The sequence below is a fragment of the Erpetoichthys calabaricus genome, chromosome 12, assembly GCF_900747795.2.
Source record: "Erpetoichthys calabaricus chromosome 12, fErpCal1.3, whole genome shotgun sequence".
Taxonomy (NCBI): Eukaryota; Metazoa; Chordata; class Cladistia; order Polypteriformes; family Polypteridae; genus Erpetoichthys; species Erpetoichthys calabaricus.
Window position 1 is genome coordinate 8124019 of NC_041405.2, and position 26000 is coordinate 8150018.

General features: G+C 38.8%; 1 protein-coding gene across 1 annotated transcript; it reads right to left on the reverse strand.

Moving 5' to 3' along the window:
• Positions 1-1486: 1486 nt before the first annotated feature.
• On the reverse strand, positions 1487-23491 carry LOC114661805 (uncharacterized). Its single transcript, XM_028815004.2, has 8 exons — positions 23403-23491; positions 21285-21626; positions 15665-15961; positions 12912-13187; positions 11249-11317; positions 8893-8952; positions 3412-7200; positions 1487-3380 (listed from the first exon to the last, which is right to left on the reverse strand). The coding sequence occupies exons 1-7, from the start codon at positions 23434-23436 to the stop codon at positions 6791-6793; spliced, it is 1488 nt and encodes a 495-aa protein (XP_028670837.1). The 5' UTR covers positions 23437-23491; the 3' UTR covers positions 1487-3380; positions 3412-6790.
• Positions 23492-26000: the final 2509 nt, after the last annotated feature.

Consider the following 26000-nt stretch of genomic DNA (forward strand, 5'->3'; position numbering starts at 1 on the left):
CTCGACACTGGAGGCTGATGCCCAATATTTATTACCACGTTTGCCCTTCTCGTATTGCACACTATTGAAAGCGTCCCTCCTCAGCCTAACTCTAGGAAACACTTTGAGCCAGGTGCCCATTAATTATTATTTCAATCACTCAAGATGTTTAGACGTTTAAAGCAGAGTACTATTTATTAACAGCCAACTAGTCTGGATATAAAGTCTGAAAAAGTATACCCTTGTTTCAAAGTCACAAAACTTTACACCTGCAAAATGATGATTATGAAGGATGAGTTATGAGAAAATAGTAAGGAACAGTTTATCTCTTTTTAAGGAGAAGACTGATGATCACCTCAGGTGTGCTAAAATCAATGGGCTGGTCTCAGAATTTTTGGAGGCACACACCATAAGTCCATCCATCCATCCATTATCCAACCCGCTATATCCTAATTACAGGGTCTTGGGGGTCTGCTGGAGCCAATCCCAGCCAACACAGGGCGCAAGGCAGGAAACAAACCCCGGGCAGGGTGCCAGCCTACCGCAGAGCAAACACACACACACACACACACACACACACACACACACACACACACACACACACACACACACCAGGGACAATTTAGAATCACCAATGCACCTAACCTGCATGTCTTTGGACTGTGGGAGGAAACCCACGCAGACACAGGGAGAAGATGCAAACTCCACGCAGGGAAGTGAACTCGGGTCTCCTAACTGCGAGGCGCACACCATAAGTCAAAAGGGAAATTTTTTAGGGTTATTTGGGTATCTTTAGTTCTAGAAATAAGAACCTCTTAAAGACTGGAGGTGGGGTGGCCAATCCAGCACTGACTCATCTGTAGAATGGCCAGTAGGGGGAGACGACTTGTAGGGTGAGGTCTCTAGGACTCTGACTGTGTCTGCCATGTCCAACTCCTCTTCAACAATCTGGCTGTGGATCTGAAATTAGCTGATGGGCAGATACTGCTATTTTTCTTTATGTTTATTGGTTTTTACTTTGTTTTCGATGAATTTGAACAAATCTGTATCCTTATACAGTATGTGATAGTTCTGTATTTAGTGAGCGGTATATTTTTGCCTTGAGAGTTGTCTCTTGGTCACTTGGTGAGGAGCGCTGTGCATGGACAGGTTATATCCTATTATTGTATTGTATTTCTGGGGTGGTCATCGAGCTCTGTGAAGAGGATCACTTGTGCTCTGTTGTGTGTGTTGTATTTACCCCCATTTTTTGACACCCATTACATGCCCAACCTACCTGGAATTGCCCTTCATGAGATTTCTTCCATTTTTTTTTCTTCATAGAGAGTCAAGACTCGGGGGCTATCATAAAACAGGGCCTGTTAAAGCCCACTGAGACATTCCTTGTGTGATTTTGGGCTATACAAGAAATACATTGTTGATAGTGGCAGTGTCATGGCATGAGCGTCAGTGGTTGAAGAATTATTATTTAAAGAAATGCAGATCACAGAATTTCAATAAAGGCTTTATTTCATATAACACCTTTCTAATGGTGAACACCATAACAAGGTTCTTTACATTTTCAGATAAAGTATATATCTGTTTACACAATTTTTTTTTTCATTACAGATGGAGCATTTGTATTTAACACAAACAGTCAGAGGACGTCAATCAACTGGCAAGATTGTGGTTCAGAGTCCAGCTCCTCACTGGAGTTTAATTTCAAGCCATCTTTCCAGCAGGTGGAGTTAAACAAAATGGGATTACGCAGAGAGACAACAATTCTACGTTATTACAGTACCTGCATTGGATTGATGTAAACATAGGGTACCTTTACTTCAATAATGATATTTCAGAAGGATATCACAACTGAATGAACACAAAGATGAGACACATAACATTAATGTCACAAAACATGCATTCAACTGGAAGCGTTTGTAAACCTTTTACTGAATACTTTTGATCTCCTCCTATTGATTTTGTCAAACGTGACCATTATCAACACATAAAATGAAGAAATCATGTTTAAACGTGTGAAGAAATAGGCCCTGTGACATTTAGCGGACAGTAAACCCAGGCATGTTTCAAGTTTAGTGTAAAAAAAGTGAAACAAATGGCTCAGCTAAATGTTTACTAAAATCAAAAACTATAATTTATTATTTCTAATATACGTTCACACTCAGTAGGCTTTGTAAACAAGTCCCTCTGAATCACATTTAAATCAGGTCATGACAGAGGTAAGAATGGCTGCATAATAGAGTTGTGTGGATGCTGATGTTTCTGAAATGTGCACCCGATGTGTAAAAAAGGACCTCATGTTTGTCCGAGTCGTTTTTTATAATGGAAAACATCCAAAAGAAAAAGCTGTCCAGTCAGACTTGGGCAATTCATAAAAGTCAGCTGAATAACTGCTTGAAAGTGTGTAAATACTGATATTAATATTCAGATGGTACCACCAGAGGGTGTAACTGAACCCTAAGGTTCAAATACAAGTTGTTTTATTGCACACAATACCTCAACAAACTTCCGAATCCTCTTCCCAGGTAATAAAATACAATAACAGGCTCTGCAGTTCCTCCTCCCTCGACTCGCACAAAGCCTCATCTACCTCATCCCGACTCTTAGTACCTTATAGGAGAAGATGCTCACTGTAATTATGGACCCAGGAGTACTTCCAGTGCCACAAAGTGGAACCTTGGATGCACTTCTGAGTCATACAGATGTCCCTTAAAAAAGAGGGTAAGGCTCCCCAGAAGTTCCCCCTGGAGTCACTCAGGAACCCTGACAGGGCTCTCCCACGTGACTACAATTCTAAATCTGGCTTGCGAGTAATCATATGGTAGTTCCCCCAGTGGGTAGATACCACCACGTGTAAACAGAATGTCTGCACACACATTCTGTTCTTCTGAACAGGTGTCCTGTCCTGATAAGGAACCAGCACCTATCCCTGCTGGTACACCATTGCAACCTTGACCTCTGGACACCAATTTATCTCATATGATACTCACAAACTGAACAGTTAAATGGAAATTCATGGAATGATAAGACCCTGTGGACATTAAACTGTTCAATAATCTCTCAGTTGTTTAGTGAGAATGTGATCCTCCTTTATTATCTACTTTACTTATATATTGTACCTGCAAAAATTGAATTTCTAAATAAACTGCAGTTTGTGTTAAGACATACACAGGTCGGTGGAATTTGCAGAGAAACAGACAAAGTCACACGTGTAAAATCCTATCAATAATTAATCAATTAACCGACTGTTATTTTCTGCACATAGCACCATCTCCAGTTACGTGATTAACAATTCCATACATAAACTTATGAACAGTAGGCCAAACCAGAGAAACAGTGAGTTCCAATTAAAAATTCATATTAATTTCAGGGTGCCACAGCTCCTAGAGTCTACAATTACATTCCTGGTATTCTTCCTAAATCCCAAAGACATACGTTCACATCATATCAAGGTCAAATTCAAAAACTAGCCTGGTGTGAGTGATTGTAGAGGTGTGTACCCTGTGATAGACATGGGTGGGTTACTGTCTTGTACCCAAAGCTGCTGCAATAAGCTCAGGCCTCCTGTAACCCTGGAATGAATGAAGTAGGTCTAGTGGGTAGAGATGTTCCACTCCATCAAACAGGAAAAGGTGTGACTTCTGGAGCAAACTAGAAGTTTGATCTAAGCAGCTTTCTCTCTGTCTATCCATCTTTCTCAATTTTTGTTGGTTGCACTTTGCAGCAATGATAACTTCTCATCCCTAAACTCACAACTCCAAACATTTAAAATCTCTTTAAAGTTTCTGTGTCACCCTTGAACTTTGAGACCATCTGACCGTGCTGCCCTCCATAGATTAATGAATTACTTCCCTACACCAGGCAGTAAAAATTACCCTCAATAGTTTTGCTTGTGTTTGTTGATGTAAAATTGAAAGCGAGATCCCACAAAGGTCAAGTAGACCCCTACATCCACGCTTACACTTCAGGTAAAGAGAAGTCAATACTGCCCTGCCTAGAAAATACTAGGTGGCAGGTGGGAATATATGGAACAAGAAGTCAAAACATACTTCTGAGATCCATCCTACTGTATCTATCACCTAAATCGAAAACAGAAACCAAAAATCATAGTCAACAATCGAAAACCAAAACCAGTACACTAAAAGTCAAATAAAGACAGGCAGTCAATAAATCTCAGGGTTTACCTGCAATTTTGGATGACCTTTATAACGGTGAACTTGTGAGTCACAGGTCACGACTTCCGAGGCCACGCCATTTAACAGCAGGCCATCGCATCATAGCAACGAATCCACAAAATGACACAAAGTGTCCGTGAAATACAAACTAGTATCAGAAAGACAACAAAAATAATTTTAACAGCCTTAGAAATTACTCAGACTACAAAGAAATGTTCGATTTGTTATGTTACGACATTACCATTTACCTATTACACCAATGAGACATAGGTAAGGTTCACTAAAATACTAATCACAACTCATACTCCTTAATTTAATAGGTCCTGAATAATACGCAGTACTTGTCACACTGCTGCAGTAACTGGATAAATGTCCTGAGAAGCAGCATCTGTTTCTTGTATAAGAATCATTCAAATATTACAAAATATAACAAATCTGTTCCTGCCTAGTGCCCTACTCTTACTGGGATAGGCTCCAGCTTCCTTGCAACCTTACTCAGGATATAGTGGGTTTGGTAAATGGATAGAAAACTATTCACCACGGTGAGAGCCAAGTAACCTAATAGAAGAAAGAGAACTTCAGATGTTTAACTGGTAAATGTCACATTCTGTGCAGAGTCTCACCCCGAAGGTTTGCACTTTTTTCTGTTTTATTTTCTCAGCTTTTTTCCTGTTATGTTTTGTATATTGCTAATTATTCCGTAATTGTGCTTTTTCAGATTCTAGTTTCTGTTTTGTCAATTCTGGTGTGCTTATAATTAATTGTGTCATTTTTGTTTGTTTAGGTGTGAGGTGAGACCCTTCATTGGTTAGCTGCCCTCAGATGCCATCTTTAGGCTTTATGGCGGTACCTGTGGGCTATTTCAATAATTGTGACTAAAGAGATTCGTAGCCAACAAAATGAAAATGGAATAGAGAATAGGAGCTTAAAATCAATCCAAAAATGAAGAGCGAAGAATAGTCAGGAAAGATGTATTGATGGTCAGTGTCAGAAAGAACAAGAATTATTCGTCAAACCAGAATCACTAGACAGAAATCAAAGCCAAATACCAAATGAGCCAAAAGCACTAACTGCCACTTAAATACCCCCACCATAACTATGCCAGAATGGTGAAGAATTGTTTTGTGGATTTTATTTTAGAGAGTACACTGTCAGCTTTTCATAGTAATAATAATTCTTTACATTTATATAGCGCTTTTCTCACTACTTAAAACACTCTCCACACAGTTAGGACCCAGGAAGCAAACCCACAATCTCCTTACTGCAAAGCAGCAGCACTACCACTGCGCCACCTGTGAGGATTTCATAGGTAGTGTCACGATCCTCCGCAAAGTTTCAAAACAGATGTAAGTCCCAAAAGATGGCAGAAAAACCAGCTCTGCAATAACCGCTGTTCTGTACCAAAAATGTCACCCTAGATAGCCAAGTCCTAAACTTGAAAGGCAAACAAACACTTTACAGGTCACAAATATCAAATGCAAGGAGGGGAAAACTGAAAAGCCTCTGGCCCCAAAGTAAAACAAAGTTCCTTTAACAAATGAAAGTAGCAAAAATAAAAGCAAATAAATCCTATAAACAAAAAGCCAGAAATCGTACCTTAAGAGAGCAGGGGATTAAAACCAGACAATCCTAAAAAGAAACAAAGCATAATTGAAAAGGATGGGAACAAACTTCATTGTCAAAGTGAAGCACTGCTCTGTTTTCAAGCTTATGAAGTCATGGTGGTAGTCACCTGGCTGCAGCATCATTGGGGGGGCACCACCTTCTTTAGCGCAGCATAAAGACAATAGGGAAAATATTGTAAAGGACTAGGCAGAAGAAAACTAACACCGTACATAAACACAGAATAATTAATAAACAAAATATTCTCCATTACATAAATCATAAATAAAAGTCAATAGCTACAACATAGAAAATAACAAGAATATTAAACAAAAAGACACACACACATAAGGTGTCATCTCATAATCATTATGTCACATGACCTGCAATCGACATAGCGATTGTTAAAAAAAAATAAAAAAAACATCACGCCAACCATGAAATTCTGCTACGAAAAAAATCAACAGCCAAAACTAAACAAAATAATAACAGTAATTGAGAACGCAAATACTGTAATAAAGATGTTTTCAGGACAGCGTTCATGTCACCTGGAGTCACTTCCACAGTGCGGTAGCATGAACTTTGTGCTGCTCTCTTTCACGACCTCGGCTGTTTTGTAGTTTCGTTTTTTGGATTTGGAAAGATTTGAGATTTTTATTTAAATAAATAAAATAAAAAATTTCATAATATTTAATTTGGGCTTTGCATCTTAATGTTTCTTAGTATTTTGAATTTTGGATTTCATTTCTGCTTTTGTGTTCTCTATTTTTTCAGTTTTTTTCCCCATTATTTATTAAAATACTTTTTTTCATTATCAAGTGTTGTTGTGGTCAGGGTTTTTCAATTCTTGCCCTCTCCATAAGTAGCAAATCATAACAGTGAGCTGGTGAGTTGTCTATAATGTTATGCTTTATGTCATAGGGTGGCCAGCTCCCCTTAAAATACATAATAAGCTTAACTGAGGAAGCAGAAACCATTATAAGGATCAGAAAATCATCAGAAGTGCCTGAAGCCCCAGTGCAGAATTACGGGAGACTTCACTTGGGCAGCACACTGAATTCGGCCGATTTCTTTTTAAACAGGGTTCTGCTCAAGTGAATCAACGCAAGGGTAACTTGGCATTGAACACTCACTGCTTCCTCCTCCTTGTCAGGCACAAATGTTACGCTGCTAAGCATCTGCTCACTTAATACACAAGGCACATAATCTTGTGTGGAATCAAAACCTTTTTTGGTCATAGTGGGCATGCCACTCTGATTCACATATTCTTCGGCAGATTCCATTTCTTGCCATTCTTCTCCTTTCTTTTTGGTCTGCCAGGTCACCTCTTTAATTTCCTGTTGCTCTACAGTAATACGGCAGCTTAGGGTGACTTCTTGCCCCACACGGATTTCAGAGGGAACTTCGATGTCTGACATGGTGAAGTTGTGTTTTCCATCTATTTGGCCTGATAGAGAGAAAATAAAGATGGGCATTAGTATTCCCAGGCAGGTGCAACTTCATTTTGGAGTGTAGATATTTGTAGAAAAACATGAAAGCATTAATTCAGAAAGAATGGGACAGCAGCACAATCAACTTTATGCCAATTGAACCAACATCTGTAATACCATTTTATTTACATGTTTTAACTTTCTTTGTTTAGGGTTTAACATGTTCAGCTTTCATTACAGCCATACTATTTGTTTAGAACAAACTAGAGTAAGACATTTATTTAAAAAATAAATAAATAAATAAATAAATTGCTGTCATCGTTCACAGCCTTATATTTGGTGATCGTGCAGTGACTGGTGGACTGTAATAAAAACAGGCGTTACTGACGCTCCAGGCAACAGAAATCACAACCAGGTGATCATCTGAGATCATCTTTGAAAACACACAATGTATACTAAATGAAGACTTGTAATTTGACAAAGGTAGACTTTATGGGAATGAGGAAGTATCTAGAAAACACAGGATAGGAAAGTAAAATCTCTGGGGACTCTCCTGTAAGTCAAAATGCAGAGCTTTGTTTCAAAATGCCAGTAATTGAAATTTAAAATAAGAAGTAGGCTAAGTTTGGTCCAATCTCAGATACTCGCAAGTGTTTTTGGTGATCGGTGTGACCCTGGTGCATCATGGGAAACCCTATGGAAATGGATGAGGCAAAACTCATGTAATAGTGGCGCCATCACCAAAACAAAATGGCACTGGAAAAGATGGTAAAAAAAATAAAAATTCTAAACCGAGGCTCTAAACAAAATTCCTATTCCTTGGGTATGAAAACCATCAAAATGACATCAAGATGGGTTTTCCAGCTTCAGGGATCCTGAAGAAAAATCAAAAAGAACCTCAAATCATAAGAACTACAACTACAACTAATGGATTTCTACCTATGGAATAATTTCAGCACACTACTTACTGCAAGGTTAGTGATTATGTGATTTCTTAAGTAATGTGCAAAATATGGGGAGTCACAGAAAGTTGCGGACCCCCCTAATTAACCTTTTGGACCCTATGCATGCCTGAAAATTAAAATGGGGATTAAATTTAAATTAAATTAAATTGTAAACATACAATACACAACTCATTGTCCAGGTGTACAATGTAGGTGGACTTAATTCACTGGTGGGGTGGGCAGGCAGCTACCTGGGGTTAGATGTTTGTGTAGCATTGACCATTCTGGGATAGAAGGAGAATTGAACACATCCTTAATAAGCCTCAAAAAACTTCAAAAGAAGTAGACTTTAAGAGAGAAGTATAAATAGAAGCCATTCGTTGCCATTGCTGCTTGACTGTGCACATCTTAACTGATAGCATTCTGTGTATCTCGTTTATTCCATAATGTGTGGTACTGTCTTATATTCCCCAGTACCAGAGTAAGGTTTCAGTGGTCAGAAAACACCGTAATAATATCAGGACCCTGATTACCAGAGAGTATTTCACAAACTAATAAGCCACAATATAAAAGTGGATAACCATTGAATGTAAAATTATTAGAAATAAAAAATAAGACAAGTTGTTTATAAGGAAATTGTGACTAGGATGATATGGAACTGTGTGTTTATATTCTATTAAAGGGTTACATTTGGTAGCGTGAAATAAACACCAACCCCTTACAAATTTTGAAGACCAAGAAGATAGCTCTTGAGATGTCACTTACTTGGCTCAGTGGTATTTCTCCTCATCCACCTGATGTTTTCCAGCTGTCTTGGTAAAGGCCCTGAGGAAAGATAGGGAGGTCTGAAAAATTAGCCACATAATTATTGATCACTACAGTCATGACCCATAAGAATCTCTGATTATGCCTAGCAAGTTAGCAAGAATATTTGAGTAGTAACCAGGAGAAAAAGGCAAAATCAAATCCTAAAAAAATTAGTCAAAAACTGAGAAGTCAACCACACTGTAACCAAGGCCAAGTCATGAGTTAAAAACCAGAGAAGATAAGGTAATAGCATTGAAAGCAACAAAAACAGTTGTTTTAAATCCACAAACATGGATAATGAAGGGCTTTGAAATACAGCCATTTAAAATGTCACGCTGTTAACCGAAGGTTACAAACACTGAGGACTCACCCCTAACAACACAAGAGGCTGCTATAATGATGGAATGTCATGAATAAACACAAATGGTGGTAAAATGGCCCTTAAAAAATAACAAAAAGTAAAATAAAGTTTAATTAAAATAAAAATAATAATGTTGGATTCACATTCTGGGATTCAAGAAACCTCCAAAATGAATGCTAGATCTTGTACAAAATGGAGGATTTTCATATTTTCAGGCTGTAAATTTTAAATGATAAATTGTTCCTGTGCCCAAGAACGCTAATTAGTGACAAACTAATCTATCCAGTTGTTGACAAACTATGTAGACTGAATAAAGCAAGCTTTCGAAAAGGATACATTTTCATCTAACGAATTCACATTTTATTTTGAGTATTCAAAGGAGCCTTAAGAGAACATAAAACTCTTCATGCCACATTCATAGACTTATATTTGTCATTCTGCTCGTCAAGTGCAACATCATGTTTGTAACTCTACACCACCATGGAATTCCAGGAAAACTAGTGCCAACAACAACAGCCCTATATCAGAATTCAAAAAGTCAAATCCTCATTCAAGGGCAGTACAAGTTCATCACTAGAGCAGGAGTTCTCCATGATTATGTACTGGCTCGATTTCTATTCATCATCACAATCACATACGTCATTCACAACTTAGCAGACAAATTCAGCTTTGTCACACACCCAAGAAATAGCTGAAAGTTCAAGCAAAGGTTTAATGACTTTAACTATACCGACGACATAGCTCTTCTGGGAAGTGATAAAATGAGAGAGCAGCAACACTTAGAGGAAACTTGCCAAATAGTAGGACAGGTTGGGAACAAAATAAACACAAACAGTACAAAGCTGATGAAAATCAGCCCACTCAGCCCAATCACTGCTCCCTTAAACAATTAAAGAAGAAAAAATCAAGATTGTAAAAGACTTCATATAACTGGGATCAACGGTTGCCATTAGTTTTTATACTGTGATATTAGAACTCGAAAACCCCAAACTTGGATACCCTTCTGGAAGCTCAGAAGTATTTGACAAAATCAACACATACCATTACATCAAAAGATCCAAATATTCAAAGCCTGGAGCCTGCGCATCCTTCTATATGGCAGCAAAACAAAGGCACGTAATGTTAAAGCTAAGAGAATGCTAGACAGCATTTTGACAAAGTACTATAGGATCATGCTTGAAATAACTCAAATGACGCAATCTACAAGCTACTAAGAAGCAGTCTCCAAAATCATCATTAAAAGACATCTCACATGTGTAGGACGTATGCTATGCCAAGACTCAAAAGAACTCATCAGAAAAACACACCCTCTACCATCCATCAGAAATAATCAAAGTACCTAAACAAGGACTCCAGATAAAACGGTATTGGCACTACATCACCAACACCATTAGCGAAACAGACTGATTGTCCCCAAGCTTACTAGAATAAGACGTTCAAGACTGGGAGAAATGGCTCAAACTTATTCTCAACTGCACAAAGTCTGCCAGTTAATGGACGGTGAAAATGTGCAGCGGCACTGTAACAACGCATTGTAACTTCACCCTCTGCTGATTACAGTTGGTTGGAAGAACAAAAAGAGAATACCTAAGCATGAAGGTTATTTACCAGCATATTTGATCTTTTCTTTGTAGAATTGCCTCTTTCTTTTTTAATTACTCTCCATTTAAGCTGTTCCTAGTTGCAAGACACCCCTGACTTAAACTGTTTGCTACTTTAAACATCCAAATGACAAATACCACTGCAGCATAGGTACAAATTTAGTAAAAGATAAATATGGATCCCAGAATCCTTTCATAGAGTCTAAAAACAAATAAAAATATTTACATTTGCCATGGTAGTTTGACATTGTTAAGACTTAAATAAATCTACAATTTTAAACATTTCCTTAGAGAAGAAATATTGTTCCCAGATAACAAAAATTAGGTATGAAATTAAGAAAATGTGGCTTACATGCTTTATACATCACAAGCACTACTAAAATGGGTAGCAGCAGCAGTATCAAGTGCCCCTGAGGTGGATCTGTTGGAAAAACACAGAAGAAAAAGTCCATTTTACACACTTGAGTCTTTAAGGCATGTGACCAAAGACTGAGAAGCAAACTAATACACATTTTGAGAAGACATTGTTATCTAGATGTTCATGAGTTCCTAGACAATGACATGTGGAATCCTTGATCCAAACTCTTTGCTGAGTCACGTTGTGATGATTCACCGCTTTATCAAGATTTTTGTTCTTGATAGATTCTACCAATGCAATCAGAGCAACTCCGAAAATAAACATAATAAATGGATATAGAAGTCAATTGATAGTAAAAATAACGATAACAGAAGTGTTTATATTCAGTATCGCAAGTAAATAATCTGTATATCAGTTTTCTAAGCCCACTTAAATGCATTAGAGGATCAGTCAATCCTGAAACACTGGCTACAATGCAGAAACCAACTCAGTTCATCATATCACACAGACTTTTGTCATGCATGTGCATTCAGGGGTTTCCTGGCAAGCTCAAATGAGTTAAACACTGCCATCTTGGGGCGAGAGGGGGCACTGTTTGATAGCAGTTTCCTCTCCTGTTTCCACAGCCAAGAGAAGCTGCCCAGTAAGGGCATTCAAACCCATCCATGACGTCCAGAAACAAGCCGTGCCCCTTCCGGTCAATCGGCTATAAAAAGCAGTGGCCTTAGTAGGTCGCATTTCATTCTGATCCAGGCTTGAGGCCTAAAGGAACCACTGATGATGGTAAACAAAATGTTTGTAGTGGTTGAGTTGTTATTCAGAATCTCTTTTGTTGTGCCCTTGCTCGCTGTTTTTGCTTTTGTTTTCCAATTAAACGGGGATACTGGGGTGGCACCCCAACAATTCTCTGCACTCTAAAAGGCTTCCGATCACACTGTACAGCACAGCTCAATACATGGTTAAGCCAGATAATATTAGAGTTCATTTTCTATAGACATATTTTTTTCTGCATCATTAATCTAGTCTGCGGTGGGTTGGCACCCTGCCCAGGATTGTTTCCTGCCTTGTGCCCTGTGTTGGCTGGGATTGGCTCCAGCAGACCCCCGTGACCCTGTGTTCGGATTCAGCGGGTTGGAAAATGGATGGATGGATTAATCTAGTAGTAGAATAAGAAGATTAAAAGCTGGACAAAGAGGAATGATTGTTATGGTCCAAAATGAAAGAATTGTATTAAGGGTTAGGTAAACTGGTAACTCTCAATTGATTGTGTGATTAAGTATGGCTTGTGATAGTGCAGGACACTGGGGATGGTTCCTGCTTCGTATCCAAAATTGCCAGTATAGGCTCTGAATTCATTTCATTTGCTTGATTTAATATTTGGAAATTGTATCTAACATTATGTCAAAGAAAGGTGCAGAGCTGATTTGTCACTGAGATCTCATCACAGGCATTCCAAATCCATTTTGCCCCTTAGCTGTAATTTCCGTTCTTCCTAAACTGTTACAGTCTAGATTTCTAAACTGCACAAATGTATGCATAAAGCTACTGAAAAATAAAATTCTATAGGCCTACATTTGAAGAAAATGATTATAGTTCTCTCAAGCACATAACTCTTCATATTCTTTATTGTCTTGTTTAGGAAAGAACCGTTTCTTACCTTCAAGCTGAAATGTGTTATTTCGAGTGCGCACAAAGTCAGTCCCTTGCATGGCCTCACATGAGAAGTTCGCCTCTCCCGACTCTGTGCTATTCACCATGAGGGACGCTTCGCACACACACTCTCTCACAGCCTCACAGTTTTTTGTACTTATTATCGTTTCGTTTTTCTTCCAGCTCACACTAACGTTGCTGAAGTGACAGCCTTCCACCTTACAGGTGACATTTTCCTTTATGCCTTTCTGCAGAGTGGTATGTGAAAAGGTCATATTCGGCTCTGTCGGAAGACAAAACAGAAAGTTGTGATTAAAGTACCATATTTACATAACATAAGGTTAATTCTACCCAGTGTATATTTCGATTTTACATGTTAATGTATATGATTTTATGTATCATTTCGGTAAATATCTTGATATTCAGCATCCACATTTCATTTTTGCTTTTGTAGTGATTAAATGTTTGCACTGTTCCTCAGAAATAACTAACTCTGTTCTCACAAAAACAAAAGAAATTTTAGGGACAATTGTTAGAGCTGTGAAAGCCTTAGAGGTGTGCAAATTCAAACTTTGGTATCTGTGCATCACTTTACCCTGATAATCAGGAAGTTCAGAAATATTTATCCTTAAGCTGCTTCTGTCTGTACACAAGTGTTTGTGTTACTAATTTTATAAATAACAGTGGGCATCTACTGTACAAAAAGTACCTACAGTCATATGAAAAAGAACCCCTCTCAGCCTGCATAATAATTGACTCTCCTTTCAACAGTAAAGATAACAGTGGTATGTCTTTCATTTCCTAGGAACATCTGAGTACTGCGGTGTTTTCTGAACAAAGATTTTTAATGAAGCAGTATTTAGTTGTATGAAATTAAATCAAATGTGAAAAACTGGCTGTGCAAAAATGTGGGTCCCCTTGTCATTGTGCTGATTTGAATGCCTGTCACTGCTCAATGCTGATTACTTGGTTGGATGAGCTCGTTAAGCCTTGAACTTCATAGACTGGTGTGTCCCATCAAGAGATATAAAGGTATTTAAGGTGGTCAATTACAAGTTGTGCTTCCTTCCCTTTGACTCTCCTCTGAAGAGTGACAGCATGGGATCCTCAAAGAAACTCTCAAAAGATCTGAAAACAAAGATTGTTGAGTCTCATGGTTTAGGGGAACGCTACAAAAAGCCATCTCAGAGGTTTAAACTGTCAGTTTCAACTGTAAGGAATGGAATCAGGAAATGGAAGGCCACAGGCACAGTTGCTGTTAAACCCAGCAGGTCTGGCAGGCCAAGAAAAATACAGGAGCGGCATATGAGCAGGATTGTGAGAATGGTGACAGACAACCCACAGATCACCTCCAAAGACCTGCAAGAACATCTTGCTGCAGATGGTGTATCTGTACATCATTCTACAATTCAGTGCAATTTGTACAAAGAACATCTGTATGGCAGGGTGATGAGAAAGAAGCCCTTTCTGCACTCACGCCACAAACAGAGTCGCTTGTTATATGCCAATGCTCATTTAGACAAGCCAGATTCATTTTGGAACAAAGTGCTTTGGACTGATGAGACAAAAATTGAGTTATTTGATCATAAGAAAAAGCGCTTTGCCTGGCGGAAGAAGAACAACCGCATTCCAAGAAAAACACCTGCTACCTACTGTCACATTTGGTGGAGGTTCCATCATGCTGTGGGGCTGTGCGGCTAGTTCAGGGACTGGGGCCCTTGTTAAAGTCAAGGGTCCGATGAATTCAACCCAATATCAACAAATTCTTCAGGATAATGTTCAAGCATCAGTCACAAAGTTGAAGTTGCGCAGGGTTTGGATATTCCAACAAGACAATGACCCAAAACACAGTTCAAAATCTACAAAGGCATTCATGCAGAGGGAGAAGTACAATGTTCTGCAATGGCCGTCACAGTCCCCTGACTTGAATATCATCGAAAATCTATGGGATGATTTGAAGCAGGCTGTCCATGCTCGGCAGCCATCAGATTGAACTGAACTGGAGAGATTTTGTATGGAAGAATGGTCAACAATACCTCCATCCAGAATCCAGACACTCATCAAAGGCTATAGGAGGACAGCGTCTAGAGGCTGTTAGATTTTCAAAAGGAGGCTCAACTAAGTATTGATGTCATATCTCCATGTGAGTGCCCAAATGTATGCACTTGTCTAATTTTGTTATGATGCATATTACATATTCTCTGTTAATCCAATAAACTTAATGTCACTGCTGAAATCCTATTGTGTCCATAAGGCATGTCATATATAAAAAGGAAGTTGCTACTTTGAAAGCTCAGCCAATGATAAACAAAAATCTGAAGAATTAAGAGGGGTTCCCAAACTTTTTCATATGACTGTATATTATGTTTCCTCTTATACTCCCTTTGCTTCAAATTAAAAGGTTCAGCTCCTTTACTTTCCTTTCATAGCTCATACCATATAATCCTGGGATCATTCCAGTTATTCAATTCTGGTTCATTGCTTATCATTTTCGTAACACAGAGACCAGATTTGCACACAATAGTTTCAGATGATGTTACCCCAGCAATAACTGGCACATTGTGGCCAAGCGTCCATAGCGACATTGCTTTTTGAAGCTTTGATGTCGGCGCTTCCTATCACTGTGAAGCAGAATTCACCAAGCATTGGATTGTTCACCCACTAATAGGGAACGTGAGCTGGGTTTAGACCATCATGGGACAGTACCAAGACTGACATTTTAACTCATTCTCACTAGGTAAGGTCTAAGGGGACACTTACTACAGATCTCCTGTGACACCTCCACCAACTGTCCATCTAGAGCCTCGTGCTTCACTTCACATGAAAAATTTACACCGATGTCTTCCTCACTTGGTGTGTAGTTGTGTAGGTTCACTGCAGCAAAGGTGCCATTTTCATTTGCCAGCCCCTTAACATCCTGTTGGCCAGGTAGATATGTTGAGTTCCTCCGCCATTTGATGGAGATGATGTTAGGGTAGTAGTCTTCTGCGTGGCACTCCAGCACATTTGGCTGATTTACCACAACAAAGGGCGGCTTCACAGAGACTTTAGGAGCGACTGAAAAGAAAAATATAATTGAAATGATAAAATACATCTCCTCAGACGCACCCACCACAAAAAATTAGTGCCTACATGTTACTTTCACAAACATTAGGCCACATTCATGAAATGCGGAAGCAGAAAGTGAATAAGCAATTTCATAGTTTTTGCTACGATTACATCATCCTCCAAAGGAACTTGATTATATCACAGTGACAGATATTAACTTTGTGTTATTATTTTATTAATAATGCATATCTTTATTGGTACTTTTTAGCCTTGACATTCATCTTGGGTTCAGGGATGGTTCAAGAGCACCCTCCCCTTTGTCCACAATATATGTGAACTGTATATAATCTCTCTTTCTTTCTCTCTCATATACTTTATACATTCATGTGAAAAAGTAAGTACACCCCATGAAACCATGTTGACTTTTTCAGCCTATTTAAACAGACAAACATTAGATCTTCATGAAAATAGTGCCTACAGATAAAGGTGATCTGCTTTAACAAATGACACATCCGAATTATATGGTGCAAGCATTATCATAATCTAAATGATCAAAAATGCAAATTTGTCAGGTAAGACCACCCCTACAGTTATCACCACATCAATTAAGAATGAGAATCAAGTGTCCCAGATGAGGTGCAAATGATTAGAACTTCCTTAGGTAGTAAGGAGGTGGATCCAGTTGTCTTATTTAAATTATAGATATTGAGGGTCTGGTGCTCTCTTGATGTGTGAGGTGTCATCATGCAAAGATTAAAATAGCTGTGGATATCTGTGAGGTTGGCAAATCATTTAAAAAGATCAAATTGTTTGAAATCAATCATTCCACTGTAAGGAAAATCAAATACAAGTGGTGTAGATTTCATACGGCTGCTAATTTGTCCAGAACTGGCCGGCCCAGCAAATTTGGCAGCCCAAGAAATGACTGTTTGATACTTAAAGAAGTCTCCTCGAACCCCAAAATTTTATTATGGGATCTGCAGGTAACTCTTGCAACAGCTGATATCATTTGACCTGCATACGAGGTATGCCAAGAAAAAGCCTTTGCTGTCCAAAAAGAACACCAGAGCAAGACTACAACTTGCCGTTACACATCTAGGCAAAGACCAGACCTTATGGAACAATTGGTGACAGATGGATCTCTGGAATCAAAGATAGAGAGACAGAACATTCTCAGTTATGATGGGAAATTGTGACTCCTCCTCTGCTGCAACTGCATGTGGAATACCTCAAGGCTCCTCCATCTTAGGTCCTATCTTGTTTTCCTTCTACATGCTCCCCCTTGGGTCTATTTTTCAGAAATACCACATATTATTTCACTGTTATGCAGATGACACACAGTTATACCTTTCACTTAAGCCAAGTCAAGATGGTGCTTTGCAGCTTATTTAGAACTGTTTAAGCTGCCGTTCACCGTCTAAAGGACCCTTCTTCACTTCTCATGCAATCCATTGGGTGGAGTGGTGGCTCTGAGGCTAGGGATCTATGCCGGCAATCAGAAGGTTGCTGGTTTGAATCTCATAAATGACAGGAGAGACTCTACTCCATTGGGCCCCTGAGGAAGGCAGTTAATCTGCAATTACTCTGTCCTGGGTATGACGTTAATCTGCATCCAGCCCTGCAAGAAGGTGCTCCAACTTGCAGGGAAAACTCTGGGTGTTTGGTAGCAGGATTGACACTCCATCCACTGTAAAAAACCTCACACTGCTCAGTGTGGTGCTGAGGTGTCACCCGTTGCACGGCTGCACTTGGATCTCATGTGTGATTGTGTGGCGAGTGCGGCAAAGCACTGTAATCAGCGCGTGCTCCCAACCTCTCTCTCCTCTCTCTCTAAGGGACATTAAGTGTTGGATGTCGCAGAATTTTCTTAAATTAAACCAAGATAAAGCATATTTTATCATACTTGACAATTCTGACTTTGTCAGATTTATAGCAAATGACTAGGCCTATTACCAGCTATTGTGGAGAGCCATGTAAAAAAACCTTGGTATTATTTTTGACTGTGCTCTCAAATTCGACAAACAAGTGAACTCAGTTTTTCGCTGTAGCTTCTTTCAACTAAGTAATATATCAAAACTTAAACATATTTTGTCTTTTAAGGATCTGGGAATAGTCATTCATGTTTTTATTTCCTCGCATCTTGACTATTGTAACTCTCTCTACTTGGGTATCTGTCAGTCAAGAATGCCATGCCTGCGGTTGGTTCTAACTGATACCAAGAAAAGAGGGAGCATCACTCCTGTGCCCACATCCCTGCACTGGCTGCCTGTTAAATACTGAGTTGAATTTAAGGTTTTATTTGTTTTGAAAGCTCTCCATGGCATGCCTCCAACCTACATACATCTCTTGCCTTGTCAGCCTGCATTCTACCTCTCGAGCTCTATGGGCCTCTCATCAGATGTTTGAAACTGTTCCACGCTCTCGGCTGAGGTTTAAAGGTGACCGGGCTTTCTCTGTAGCTACTCCAAAATTCTGGAATAGTCTTCCATCTTTTATTAAATCATCCCCTACATTAGATATTTTTAAGTCAAATGTAAAAACCTACTGTATATACTTGCGTATAAGTCAGGTCTTGAAACCCAAAAAATCAGACCACAACTTATACGCCCATTCAAAAATCTGACACTTGCCTCCTCCAATCTCTCATCAGTTTCTCAGACACATCGAATTTTGTTGCAGCATCACAGTTATCAATTTCTTTCTCTACTTCAACGATGTTTCATTTAAAATCTTCTGATCGAACGCTCCATCCAAAAATGATCCTCTTATGATAAAGGTGTATGATGGTGTGTGATACAAAAAACACAAAACAGTGCAAATGTTACTTTGGAATAGTTTGGGTATTACCGTGTGGTCACGTAGGCACAATACATAGGAATAAAAAGGCTGTATGCTCCGTGGTTACTCTCTGAGATGGGCGTTCAGCGTATGTATCATAATCTCTTGGACCAATAGCGTGAGTTTTACCAATTCGACTTATACGACCAACATTATAAAATACAAGTAATGGCGTACTGCATGATAATGTGCAGTTAATACACTTGACTTTCTCTGTATGTTTAGCATTTGTTTGCTCAGAGGTTGATGCGCTTGCCGCTTCCTGAGCAGCTCGTCTTTTCTCCACCCTAGCGGCCCGCTGCTTCTCTTCTTTCGTCGGCATCTATTCGCGTTAAAACTGATTAAGTTAGCTTTTGTGTTGCAATTACTTAGTACATTTTCTTTAATTTTTCACTTAAGCTGGCACTTAAGTCTTCAATCTGCCTCAAGAATGATTAGCAAAGGTGGTAGGGAATAAGAACGGCGCCCATACGCATGCGCCACATGGCCGCCCTGTTGCGCGCTTTCGAGTGTTGATTCTACAATAAAATAAAATAAAAATAAAAAGAGTAATAAAATCATCATCCTGAAAGCAGATAGTAGACATCACATAGTATATGTGTACCAAATTTCAGGTCAATAGGTGAACCGGTTTGCGAGCTACAGGTGATTTAAAATCCTGGACAGACAAATGAACAGCCACGGTAGCGTATTATATAAGAAGACCATAAATTATGCGGTAAATTCAAGTCCCAACTTATCAGCAGGAGAACTTAAACGCGACTATATACGGTAATTATTTTGTCAGGCTTTTGAGTTATTGAAGGCTTTGTGGTCAGCCGTCTGTTCTGTCTTGGTTTGTTTTGTATTGCTATCAGTTGATGGTGGTTCTCTCCTTCTATTGCTGTCTTAATCTGTTAGTCATTTTATTCCATGTAAAATGTAACTTTTTTACTCTTTTATTTTGTTTAAATATTTTGTTTGCCTTAGTTAATTTTATTGTGCAGCACTTTGGTTGACACTTGTCTTTTAAATGTGTTATATAAATAAATATGAAATGAAAAATGAAACGATGGGTTATTTGGCTGGAAAGCAAAGACAGCCTTTCAAGAGATGAACCTCATTCCAGATGTGAAGCATGATGGTGGTGGACCTGTTCTGGTTTGGGGTTGTTTTGTTGTCGCCGGGCCTGGGAAGTTCTCAGTCATCGAGCCAGCTATGAAATGTGCATCGTATGAAAGTGTTCTTAAGGAGAATGTGAGGCGGTCTGTCTGAATATTGAAGTTGAACTGCATATGGGCCTTTCATCAGGTTGTGTATTTGTAGGTTCAGTAATAAGTTAAATTTATATTGATCTTGAATGTTAGTGGGTGGGATTTTAGAGGGGGAAAAAGGAAGTTCTGAAAAAAGGTATTTTGTCCTGTTACCAAGAGAACCCAATGAGAATTTGACACGATTTTACAGTTATTAAAAACTAGTCAAAAATCATTTATCAATGTCTGTGTGTCATCAATCGATATTATACAACACATTAATCATCCAAAGCACACTTGCAACTCCACTAAGGAATGGCTCAAGAAGAAGAAATGGAGGGTTACATGGTAGTCAAAGCCCTAATTTGAAACGTTGAGATAGGATTTGAAATGGGAAGGACATGCAAGAAAACCCACAAAGTTCTTGCAACTGCAGGAATTTTGAAGCGAGCAGCGGTCAAAAATATCATCGAGTCAATGTCAGGTATGCAAAATACCTAGAAAAAGGAATTTTTGCTAAAAGCATCTTCACCAATTTCTAAGGCCAAAGGTGGACTTACTTTTTCCTCTGTAGACCATTACATCTATTGATAGTTCTGTTGAATAAATGACTGAGATGTCAACATGTCCACAACATTTCCTTGTGTTTTTATTCAAATATATGACCTTTATCTGTACACACTCTATACATGAAGATCCACTGTTTGTCTATCCAGATACAATATGTTGAAAATGATTTAATGATTTTGTATATAAGATTAGATCAGGCAGGTGGAGGGTATAGTCACAAATATTGTAATGTTACAGGAAGAGAAGAGGGTGCCTTTGCTTGACCCCATCTGGAGTAGCACACAAAGTAAAATAAGAGTTAAGCGAAGAAAGTTCATATAATGATGAACAAACAAATATGCGTTGAATCCATTTTAGTTTTCCAAAATTTACAAAAGGTTCATGTAAGTTAAAGATCAAAAATCAAATGACATCATTTAGTGAAACTTCTCATGGATTTTATTTTCTGCTCTCTACATACTGTATGTAGTTTTGGATAAGGCCTTTCAATGTGTGTGTGTGTGTCTTTCCACACACACACACACACACACCCACACACACACACACACACACAGGCTGAAGTATAAAGTGGCTGCTCTTAATCGGTCATTTCCTCCATATTAGCATTATCTGCTACTCAGGCTCTGGCCTGAACCTTAATGAACAGCATCATTGATCAAGTGAAGGGCTTCACGGAGGGAGTCGTCCCTTACCTGTAACGTTAAGTTGCACCTGTCCGGTTTCGCTGTATGGAGCCTCATGCACTTTACATTCATAGATGCCTTCATCTTTAAAAGTGACGTTAAAGAGGGCCAGAGAGGCATTTCCATTTTTCAGCTCTCCTTTTGACAGCTTCACCCTGCTGGCTTGTTTCACCAGCTCTCCCGACTCGTACTTCACCAGCAATTCACCTTTGTGCTCCCAAGTGATGATTACAAACTTCTGGTCATTTTTATTGTTTGCCTCAGAGAAGGTGCAGGGCAGCAGCGCATTAGTGTAGAGCGGGGTGCTGATCTGTTTTTGGGGAATCGAGAACTGGAATTTGGCAGCTGTAGCTAAAAAGAAAACAAAGCCACATACCTTATGCATTTAATAACAAGATAGGTTATACTGTAAGAAAGTTAATCATATACATTAAAGATCTTCTTGAAATCACAACTTGCAGATGGCCAGATAAATTGCAACAAATATGAAGTGCTAATCTATTCCATTATTTAGGACTTATCCATTGATGGTTCACATGTTCAGAGTGTTTTCTTAAAAGAACATTTAGAACAGAAGGACTAAGAATCAGAACTTCATATCAATTCAGACCTGAATGAAACAGTTAAACATAATCTAGTAAGATTGTAATTTTTATAACTTTCTTTATCTAGGACAAGGTAGATAGATAGATAGATAGATAGATAGATAGATAGATAGATAGATAGATAGATAGATAGATAGATAGAATTGGGTATAGTAGGCAGGATTAGATAGATAGATAGATAGATAGATAGATAGATAGATAGATAGATAGATAGATAGATAGATAGATTATTAAAGATGAAGTACAGTAATCATGAAAAAATTTGACCTCAAGATTTTGATGAATCTCGATCTTTTAGACATCTTTGTGTCCGAAAATACAATATTTTGAATTATGTCTGTGTGTGTGTAAACTCGATAACTCGAAAATCCAACAGGACAGAAGGATGAAATTTGGCATGTTGTTGTTACACCAAAATTGTAGATCTGTATTAACTTTTGGGCCAAATCCATCAACCCGAAGTGGTAATTTAACTGAACACATACTCAATTTTTTTTTTTTAATTCATGCTGCTGCAGAGTCTGTAGTATTCAACTTTACTTTTATAATAAGTGTTCAATATCTTATTAATTTGATTTGGTTTATTGTTGATGGTTCTTTAATGTACATATTATAAAAATATAATCATTGTCTTGCGGTTTACTCCTCAAATTTCCATCCCCATATCTGAGTGTACATGAAAGTCGAGGGGAGACCACTCCTGATTTTTTTAGTACCTAAGGTGCTACCAGGTATGGCATGAAAGACCATGTGCATAAAAAAAATGCATAAACATAAACAATATAATAATATAAATCAATTGATAAACATGAGCACAGTATAAAATAAAGCAATAGAAAGGCCAAAGGATAAAAATCAAGGAAAATGTAGATGTGACAGGCTATAGGCAAGTTCAAAAGAAAAGACAGCTAGGCACTATACACTAAATAAAGCTAAAAACAGAATATAAAACAAAGCTATTTACATGTGAACGGCTCCGTATAAAACACTTGCATAGATTGAGACGTGTAGGTCTTTCTTTTCATTTCTTTTTTCTTTTTTTTTTAATCAGCTCTATCTATTACAGTATTGTGGGGGTCTTTATCGCTGCATGAGGCATAAAACTTAAGCTGCTCCGCCGATACACCCAGGAATGAATCGTACACTGTCTTTTAAAATATATTTGCAATTACTAAAACAATTAAGAGAAAAAAAAAAGCAAAATGTGCAAGCATTCTCGTTAGTGACCTGTAAATCTCAATTGCATTATAAGCTCTTTAGATATCTACATAAATAAACGCAGCTTATCGCCGCGGGACTTTAATGAAATTCTCAGGCCACTCGCAAAGGTTCATTTCCAAAGCCGCCCATTAAAAACAATTCGGCCATTCAGAGAGACACAACGGGATGTTCCGCTGTCACTGTCTTCTTGTAACTCGCATGCCCGTTAAACGTGTTAGTTTAAAGATTACCAACAGTGGAATCAAACGACAAACAAATACTATAAAGACGAAGGTAACGTTAACAATAAAATCCAATGTACCTGCGAACAAGGCGGCCAGCACGATCAGCTTCATGTTTGTTTTTGTGAACCCACAAGCCTGGCGAGTGTGAACAGCGCGTTTATTTTTCCGGTTTGAAGAAGAAGGAGAAAAACAAAAAAAAAAGCAGAAGAATCGAAACTGAAGGTGGGGGCCTCATATTTCAGGACATGTTTAAGCTCACACATTCTGATGCAATAGAACTTGATTTAATTGAATGTGTGCATATAACTATATGTGTTTCTGACCCTGATCTCTATTAACGCCACATGTTACAATGTTTTAGGAGTTTATTATTCAATTTTTTTTTTTCCTGGGTATTTAGGTTTAACTCCCCTCTCATAGATCTTTTTGGTTGAATTGACTGCTGTAAATTTCCACATACAGCTTGCATGTGGGTCACTGAGTGTGCTCGGATGGTCAAGTTGAGTCCAGGGTTTGCTCCTGCCTTGCACTTAATGCTGCTAGGATTGGTTCTGGCTTCCTCCATCTATGTAACTGGTAAAGTAGTTTCATGAAAAGAACTGTTTAAAACTTTTTCAAGACTACTAAAATGTTAAAAACTACAGTTACAGTTTTTTCTCCCTTGCTTAGATGGTTTGATCAAGCCAGCAGTGCAGGTCGTCAATTCTTAAACCCCTGTAAGCAAAAGCAGCAAGCACCTCAGCACCACAGAACACCATTTCACATGACATATACAGGAGTTTCAACTGCTGATTAACTTTTTTTTTCTAAACACTAGACGCAGCAGTCATCAGTATAGTCACAGAAATCAGTTGAGAGTATCAGGATGAGCAAAGCACAATCACATGCCCCCCAGCAAGCAATCTCAAATCATTCACTCAAAATGGCTGCATTCCGCAATGAATTTAGCAATCATTTTGAATTTGCTAATACATGAATCAGCACATACTCACAGGAAAGTGGACAGTGGAGTGGTAGCTCTATTTCAGCAAAGTAAGTGCAAAGAGAGAACCAGGAAGACAAGGAGGTTGAGTAAGAGCTCTGACACAACTTGAGAGAGCCGATGGGAGAGAACTGTGAAAACAGAGGACTCTAATGACACACGAGCAACAACTGCTGATCATGTCCTAAATCGTGGCCTGCCATGGGTGAGGCCAGCCTAACGGTACAATGTACATGTGCAACATCAAAGTTTCGGACATCATGAACGACAATAGCTAAGTCACCCCACTGCAAATGTATGCTTGTACCTTCCATGTATAAAAGAGTAGAGTTTACCTCTCCAAACCGGTCACAGTAGTAAATGTACTCAGTTGACATACAGTGGGTACGGAAAGTATTCAGACCCCCTTCAATTTTTCACTCTTTGTCATATTGCAGCCATTTGCTAAAATCATTTAAATTAATTTTTTCCCTCATTAATGTACACACAGCACCCCATATTGACAGACAAAAAAAAAGAATTTTTGAAATTGTTGCAGATTTATTAAAAAAGAAAAACTGAAATATCACATGGTCCTAAGTATTCAGACCCTTTGCTCAGTATTTAGTAGAAGCACCCTTTTGAGCTAATACAGCCATGAGTCTTCTTGGGAAAGATGCAACAAGTTTTTCACACCTGGATTTGGGGATCCTCTGCCATTCCTCCTTGCAGATCCTCTCCAGTTCTGTCAGGTTGGATGGTAAACGTTGGTGGACAGCCATTTTTAGGTCTCTCCAGAGATGCTCAATTGGGTTTAAGTCAGGGCTCTGGCTGGGCCATTCAAGAACAATCACAGAGTTGTTGTGAAGCCACTCCTTCATTATTTTAGTTGTGTGCTTAGGGTCGTTGTCTTGTTGGAAGGTAAACCTTCGGCCCAGTCTGAGGTCCTTAGCACTCTGGAGAAGGTTTTTGTCCAGGATATCCCTGTACTTGGCCGCATTCATCTTTCCCTCAATTGCAGTCGTCCTGTCCCTGCAGCTGAAAAACACCCCCACAGCATGATGCTGCCACCGCCATGCTTCACTGTGGGGACTGTATTGGACAAGTGATGAGCAGTGCCTGGTTGTCTCTACACATACCTCAGTGCAAGACACATGACAGCCCGCATGGAGTTTGCTAAAAGACACCTGAAGGACTCTGAGATGGTGAGAAATAAGATTCTCTGGTCTGATGAGACCAAGATAGAACTTTTTGGCCTTAATTCTAAGCGGTATGTGTACCCATTGTACATTCATTTTTTTCCTTAAACTGTAGAAAAACCTCTATCTGGCAGATGAGCCAATGTGTTCAGTATTGGAAATCAGCACCTCAGTTTATAATCTAATTATCAGTACATCCTTTATTTCTTGTTTGTCTGAAACTACATTTGTGCATCGTTTGAAACTGGAGACAAGAAGCAGAGCATTGGCTGAATTTTGGGAGGGTGGGGAGGCTGAATGAGTCTGAGCCGAGTCATTTGAATCTGCCATGTGTACAAGGGGCATGTCAAGGAACATTAGAACTAAATAAATAAATAAATAAGGCCTACACAGGCATTCTCTCTCTCTTTCTCTGTCATTTTCCATCCTTACAGAAGTTAGCCATTGTTGTCACCATTGAAAGTGCATATGTGATATAGCGGGTCCACAGCTTAGAAGAAAAGGCCAGTTTTTAC